This window comes from Salmo salar, chromosome ssa09 (genome assembly GCF_905237065.1).
Source record: "Salmo salar chromosome ssa09, Ssal_v3.1, whole genome shotgun sequence".
NCBI classification, from domain to species: Eukaryota; Metazoa; Chordata; class Actinopteri; order Salmoniformes; family Salmonidae; genus Salmo; species Salmo salar.
The window spans coordinates 88,285,051-88,293,196 of NC_059450.1; the positions used below are offsets into that span (position 1 = coordinate 88,285,051).

The 8,146-nt window shown below is 47.2% G+C and overlaps 1 protein-coding gene across 1 annotated transcript; it reads left to right on the forward strand.

The window, feature by feature from the left end:
• The first annotated feature begins 441 nt into the window (after positions 1 to 441).
• Positions 442 to 2,515, forward strand: LOC106612165 (G-protein coupled receptor 151-like). The gene has a single exon (XM_014213102.2). The coding sequence runs from the start codon at positions 747 to 749 to the stop codon at positions 2,094 to 2,096; it is 1,350 nt and encodes a 449-aa protein (XP_014068577.1). The 5' UTR covers positions 442 to 746; the 3' UTR covers positions 2,097 to 2,515.
• Positions 2,516 to 8,146: the final 5,631 nt, after the last annotated feature.

Sequence of the window (8,146 nt, forward strand, 5' to 3'; positions counted from 1 at the left end):
GGTTAGATTTATAGGCACTTAATACTTTAAAAAGTTATACTTCAAATGCAAATGTTTAATAGCTTTCTATTTTATAACAAACCAATGCATTTTTAAATAGATTGTGGTTAAGGTAAAGTATGATTTCATTTAATAATTTAATTAGAATTGTTTAACACCAATCATTGTCAAACTGTTTGTCTTGAAAAAATACAAAACATATTTTTTTTAAAGAGCCGTTTGGGAGCCAAAAGAGACGTCTCTTTTTGGTGAGCTGAGCCGAACGAGCCGGAATTCCCATCACTGAACATCGTACAGCGCAGCGCCTGTTGAGGATGGTTAGAACAGGGACAGCGCTGTAATTGGCCCCGGGAGTCTCGCGCAGTTTAGCTGGGGCTGTCAATCAAACTGTCGCCTATATAAGGGCGGATAAACCCGGCAGGAGACAGGCAGACAGGAGTGCAACTCTCTGGGAGCAGATTGATTATGATAAACAGATTAGGCTACAATCAGGAGTTGAGTTTTAGATTGAGATTGATCCATTCAACTGTTTGTTGACACATTTTTTAGAATATTTTTCTCTCAATACTTTTTTTTCCTAGTCAGTCTTCTCATTAGTTTATTCTTTCACCAGTTTACCTTTCCACCAGTCTAGACTTCTTGTGTTAAGTTGGCTTTCAATATACTTTTTAAATATTTCTTTACTCTATATAAAAAGATAAGTCTAAGTAGTTTTCTCTTTTCTCTCACCACCTGTTTCTTCTGAGATGGATAAACTGCCAGGGGTGAACATAACGGTTGCTAACAGCTCGACTGTGGACCGGCTACATCCTTCCTTCATCGAGCATGGTTCCTACCAGCACCTGTGTGTCCTCGTGCCTGTCATCCTCGGGGTGATCTGTGTCCTTGGGCTGGCCAGTACCCTCACAGCCATGGGCATCCTGATCTCAAACGCCCACCGTGGGAAACTATCCCTTATCAACGCTCTCATCCTCAACCTGATGTTTGCCGACAGCCTTGTACTGGCATTCGCCCTCCCATTCCGCGCTGCTGCCTTTTCCAAACCCAGTTGGACGCTTGGTTGGACGGTGTGCAAGACCTGTGATTGGTTCCTGCAGAGCTGCATGGCTGCGAAGAGTTTTACCGTAGCGGTGATGGCTAAGGCTTGTTACCGTTACGTCTCTAACCCGACTAAACAGGTCAGCATCAGTCTACGCTCCATCCTTTTGGTGATGTGGTTCCTCTGGCTGTCTGCCTGCTCCGCTCCCATCCCTACCTGGCTGTTCTCCTCACTGCAGAGAGAGACCCGGAGGCTGGTGTGTGTGCAGGTGGTTCCCCCTGAAGCGCAGGACTTCATGTCGGTCTACGTCAAGGCGTACCCCCTGGGTGTGTTCTGCGCCCCTTTGAGTTTTGCCCTGCTGTATTTCTGGCGGGTGTATGGGCAGTGCCAGCGGCGCTGTAGTAAGACCCAGAACCTCCGAACGCAGATCAGATCCAGGAAGCTCACTCTGATGCTATTCAGTCTGACGGTAGCCATGACAACGCTGTGGCTGCCGCAGTGGGTGGTCTGGGTGTGGGAGCGGCACGCCGCGGAGCGAGAGGCACAGGGACCGGGAGAGGGAGGACCCTTTGTCGTCTTCTCTCCCCCTCTCCTCCTCTCCCTCTCCGCCCTGCTCCTCACTTTCTTTCTCTCCCTGGTGAACCCCCTCATCGTCCTCTCTCTGTCAGAGGAGTTCAGAGAGGGTTACAGAGGTCTGTGGAGGCGCCTTACTCTTCGTAAACACACCCTGTCCAACCCCAAACCTGGCCCCCATGCACCCACTGCCCCCCAGTCCCCCTGCCCACGACCGGAGACCTCAGGCCAGCCGCAGGGAGGAGACGGAGGCCTAGGCTCCATCCCTTGCCAGGGGCCGAGAGTTGATCCCCAAACCCAGATGGAGCAGGGCGGAGTGGGAGAGGCGGAGGATGAGGCAGAGGGAGAGAGCCCCCGGGATGGGATCGTGCTGCTAGACGTGGAGCAGTTTTGGCATGAGAGAGAGACTGGCTCGATGACAGAGGAGAATGATCCCATACCCTGGGAGCACCAGGAGGGAGCACCAGCCGAGGGGAGGAAGTGAAGGAAGTGAGGAGAAGATATACACACAGACGAACAGGACTGGTTCTAAGAGGCTACTCAATACTCAGCTACATCTGTCCTTGTCTTTGTCTTTGTCTATCTTGTGTGGTTTTTGTGAACAAATTGTGTTACCCACCACAACCAGTGATTTTTAAGCAAAAGGTTGTTTGAGAGTATTTGGATACTGCCTCAACGATGCCTGATACACTATTTAGCATCGAGACCAGCCAGTAAGCCTCCCCTCTCTCTTCCTCTCAGTTAGCGCCACAGCGTTCAAACAACCTTTCAAACAACACACACTGACAGACTATATCAGCAGCTGTAACGGACTGACATTTGACTAGGAGACGGAGACAGGAGACGATACAGGAGACAATACAGGAGACAATACAGGAGACAACACAGGAGACGATACAGGAGACAATACAGGAGACAATACAGGAGACGACACAGGAGACGATACAGGAGACAATACAGGAGACAATACAGGAGACGACACAGGAGACGATACAGGAGACAACACAGGAGACAACACAGGAGACGACACAGGAGACGACACGGGAGACGATACAGGAGACAACACAGGAGACGATACAGGAGACGACACAGGAGACAATACAGGAGACAACACAGGAGACAATACAGGAGACAACACAGGAGACAACACAGGAGACAACAGGAGACAATACAGGAGACAACACAGGAGACAACACAGGAGACAACACAGGAATCAACACAGGAGACAACACAGGAGACAACACAGGAGACAACACAGGAAACAACACAGGAGTCAATGGTTGGTATTCATTCAACTGTGTCTATGATATTGTTTGATGGGAATTACATTGGTTTGTCAACTGTTTGATTGGTTATTGTTATGGTGAATATACATAAAGTGTTATATTTCACTGTAGATGTGTGTGTGTTATATATATATATATATACACACACACACACACACACACACAGAGTATATATATTGGAGGTGTTCTACTTATCCTTGAAGAAATGACCAACAGTAATGTATGTTGTAAATACCAACAAGAGTTACAAAATATAAACTGTACATAAGTTTCAAATGATTTGATACAACAACAAGGCAGAATAAATAGCCTTTAGAAATCAGTAAGAGCATTTCTGTATGCTATTGAACAGTATTTGATGTTACTGTTACATGTATCAGTGTTTGATTCTCCTATTTGAGGTGGTTTTGTAATGATATGTGCTTGTAAAAAAGGTTGTTTATAATAAAGTGATATATAATATTGATCCTGTGCTCTATTTGATTTCATCTTTATTACTATAATACCATAATAAATTCAATTTACATAGCAGACGCTTTTATCTAAAGTGGAAACAGTGAGCCCACATATTTTCATATGTGACCCTAGTGGGAATCAAACAAAACTCTGATGTTTCAAGGCATTTTCTTGCCTGCCCCCCGTCTAATTTCCTTAATTTTGTGGCTAGACTCAAATATTTTCTGTGGCACAACACTACTGGTCAACATGAGCTACCAAAATGATTATGAAGTGTGCCAGGCCTTGCAGTCCCAAGATAGAAGGAGGGGTGAGCTGCTTTCACTTTGTCCACAGTGGGCTTCATCACCTTCAGAGCATCTCTTACAATCAGGTTGATTGTGTGGGCAAGACATGGATGATGGGTCCATTTTAAAATGTTAATGGCTTTGGTTATGTTAGCTGCATCAGTAGAGTCAAATAATTTCTGTGGCACACATCAGAGTCAAATACTTTCTATAGAACAAACTTCATGTCAGGATAGGCAACCGCAATTAATAATTAATGTATGTGTGTTACATTAAACATAGAGGGTGTAAAATGTAGGCAAATAATAAACATTTCAGAACAACTACTAGTCGAATAAGACATGGGAGAGATGATGAATTTTGGCATAGAGATTTATTTATAGACTAATACACTTGAAACAAATAGCCAAACCGAAAACTGCAGACATTACGAGTGCCACGATCAATCCGCCATAAAAAAAATGGAAGCTCACTCTAACGTGATCATTGACAGCTGCCTTGAAGGACACAAATAAAAAATGCTTTCAGCTACTAAGATCAGTGAAATGTAGGCTAAACTGACAACGGAGTGAAGAGCAGAAATCTCAACTAGCAAGCAAGCCACAGCAAAGAAGAATTGAGTGTGTGCGCGTTCACACACCGGCTCCAAGCATAAGTGACACAAGTGGTCATGCATGTATACGCATACACACACAAAACACACACACACACATACATATATATAAGAATAGTAGAATACACCTGAGGGGTATACAAAGATTTAAGCTACATCTACTCAGTGTTTTCTAAAACTAGCCAGCTTCAGTTAGCTTCACATTCCACATCAGGCTTCATTCGTACGATTATTGCTTGTCCACCTACCGCAAACTCTAGCAGGTTGTAACCTGTCGCATCTGGCCAGTCCAACACCGAACATTTCGTTGAGACAATGCTGATACATCAAACCTGATTTCCTTGTGCCGAAATCAAAATGAAACAACAGTTATCATGCAAATTTAGCAGTCTGTGGTGTGAAATAGGCTTCTTGATGTGACGTATTTATAAAATGATGTATCGTTAATGCTGTCTTTGGTGTGCTTATCAATGCACAATCAGTTTTTCCACACTCCTATCGATACAATAATTGTATTGTCATCCAAACGTTTTACTGTGTGTGAAGTTTCAAATACATTCTGTCATTACTAAATGTGCTCTGTGACAGGTATTTTAACATGCCATTTTTTTTGGCACAAAAACAAACAAACATTTCTTTTGTAAAATATTTCATCAGTCGTCTTCCTCAAATGAATGGGATGATAATTTCATTGGTCCTCAACTCGCGGCTCAGACACGTCTTTCAGGATAAACGTAGTTAGCCCTGAGTCAGCCTGCCCCGAAGCAGGTTAGTTCCGAAAGATTCGTTGGCACCTGACTTAAAGGTGAGTCACTTTCGTGGTACTGAGTTGAGCTCGTTATCACGTTATCCCGAGTTGAACTCAGAGTTGGTCAAATTTTCCGCAGCAACCTCCTCAAACAACGTACGTGGTATAGTGCTCAAGTGCAATTTCGAAATGTGGTTGTGCTGCCCAGCTATGTAATGGGGACCCAGCTACCCAGCTATGTAATGGGGACCCAGCTACCCAGCTATGTAATGGGGACCCAGCTACCCAGCTATGTAATGGGGACCCAGCTATGTAATGGGGACATAGCTACCCTGCTATGTAATGGAGACCTAGCTACCTAGCTATGTAGTGGGTCCCAGCTATGTAGTGGTGACCCAGCATTGTAGTGGGGACCTAGCTATCCAGCTATGTAGTGGGGACCCAGCTACCCTGCTTGGTTGTGGGGACCTAGCTTCCCAGCTATGTAATGGAGACCTAGCTACCCAGCTATGTAATGGGGACCCAGCTATGTTGTGGGGACCTAGCTTCCCAGCTATGTTGTGGGGACCTAGCTACCCAGCTATGTAGTGGGGACCTAGCTACCCAGCTATGTAATTATGACACAGCTACCCAGCTATGTAATGGGGACCCAGCTATGTTGTGGGGACCTAGCTTCCCAGCTATGTAGTGGGGACCTAGCTACCCAGCTATGTAATTATGACACAGCTACCCACCTATGTAATGGGGACCCAGCTATGTTGTGGGGACCTAGCTTCCCAGCTATGTAGTCCGGACCTAGCTACCCAGCTATGTAATTATGACACAGCTACCCAGCTATGTAATGGGGACCCAGCTACCCAGCTATGTAGTGGGGACCTAGCTACCCAGCTATGTAATTATGACACAGCTACCCAGCTATATAATGGGGACCCAGCTACCCAGCTATGTAGTGGGGACCCAGCTACCCAGCTATGTTGTGGGGACCTAGCTTCCCAGCTATGTTGTGGGGACCTAGCTTCCCAGCTATGTAGTGGGGACCTAGCTACCCAGCTATGTTGTGGGGACCCAGCTACCCAGCTATGTAGTGGGGACCCAGCTACCCAGCTATGTTGTGGGGACCCAGCTACCCAGCTATGTAGTGGGGACCCAGCTATGTAGTGGGGACCTAGCTTCCCAGCTATGTTGTGGGGACCTAGCTACCCAGCTATGTTGTGGGGACCCAGCTACCCAGCTATGTTGTGGGGACCTAGCTTCCCAGCTATGTAGTGGGGACCCAGCTACCCAGCTATGTAGTGGGGTCCCAGCTACCCAGCTATGTTGTGGGGACCTAGCTTCCCAGCTATGTTGTGGGGACCCAGCTACCCAGCTATGTAGTGGGGACCCAGCTACCCAGCTATGTTGTGGGGACCTAGCTTCCCAGCTATGCTGTGGGGACCCAGCTATGTTGTGGGGACCTAGCTATGTTGTGGGGACCTAGCTTCCCAGCTATGTTGTGGGGACCCAGCTATGTTGTGGGGACCTAGCTATGTTGTGGGGACCTAGCTTCCCATCTATATAATGGGGACCCAGCTATGTTGTGGGGACCTAGCTTCCCAGCTATGTAGTGGGGACCTAGCTACCCAGCTATGTTGTGGGGACCCAGCTATGTAATGGGGACCTAGCTTCCCAGCTATGTAATGGAGACCCAGCTACCCAGCTATGTAGTGGGGACCTAGCTACCCAGCTTTGTAATGGGGACCTAGCTACCCAGCTATGTAGTGGGGACCTAGCTACCCAGCTATGTAATGGGGACCCAACTACCCAGCTATGAAATGGGGACCTAGCTACCCAGCTATGTAATGTGGACCCAGCTACCCAGCTATGTAATGGGGACCCAACTACCCAGCTATGTAATGGGGACCCAGCTACCCAGCTATGAAATGGGGACCCAGCTACCCAGCTATGTAATGGGGACCCAACTACCCAGCTATGAAATGGGGACCCAGCTACCCAGCTATGTAATGGGGACCTAGCTACCCAGCTATGAAATGGGGACCCAGCTACCCAGCTATGTAATGTGGACTTAGCTACCCAGCTATGTAATGTGGACCCAGCTACCCAGGAGGGAGAGGGTTAAGGGAATAGGAGAGAAGTAGGAAGAGGGGAGTAGAGGGAGGAGATGCGTTGAGAGGGAGGGTGGAGGCAGAGGAGTTGGTGGTCTCACTTCCAGCCTCCCCCCTCTCTATTCCTCCCTCCCTTTCCTCCTCCCTCACTCCCTTTCTCCCATCCTCACGGACGACATTTCTCTCTCATTAATCATTGATGGTGACCTTTCTCTACCAGAGGCACCAACCTCAATCACAGGAACACTTAACAAATCTAACCCTCCATTCCAACTAGCCCCTGGGCTAACACTAGGCTAACACACTTAACCCTTAATTCCACTAGCCCCTGGGCTATCGCTAGGCTAGGTCCAATACCATTCCTTTGGCCCCTGGGCTAATGCTAAGCTAACCCTCCATCCCACTAGGGCTCTGGGCTGGGTCCTGCATGGACCTGTACTCTATGATTGAAGCCCCTGAGAGAAGTATAGCACTAAACTAAAGTGTGATGTTGGCTCTGTCTTGTATAACATTAGAGGCAGTGACTAATGGCCATCCTTTAGTTAAAATAGCAAAAATCCAACAGTCATTTATGTTGACCTGGAGGTTGTCATCTGAAATGGCTGATTGATTGGCCTAGCACCTGGAATAGCAGACCATGAGATGGAGAGAGGTTTTCTAATATAGAGAAAGGCAGGGACAGCGACAGAAAGACGTAAGAGAGGGAGAGAGTTTTAGACAGAAGGAAAATAAAAATTTGCATTTACAGGAGAAACAAACCCAGACTTAATTTGCTTATTATACCACAGGGATCATGCTGGTAGAGGTGTCAGCAGGTGAGTTCATCACTGTGCCCCTCACCCTTATTCCATGCCTTCCCCTTCTCCCCCTCCCTCTCTATCTCCCCCACTGTGTGCGGGAAGTCGGGGGTGTCACTGGCGTGCGTTTCATCCCAGAGCCAATCATCTCTAATGGATGATGCGCCACAGGGTTCGCAGTGCAGCTCACAACATGCTAACGTTAATTAGCTCACAGTGCAGGAGGGGGGTAATTAAGATAAACA

Bases quoted from the DNA above. Each gene is read 5' to 3' on its own strand.
- LOC106612165 (XM_014213102.2), top strand. From the start codon at position 747: ATGGATAAACTGCCAGGGGTGAACATAACGGTTGCTAACAGCTCGACT.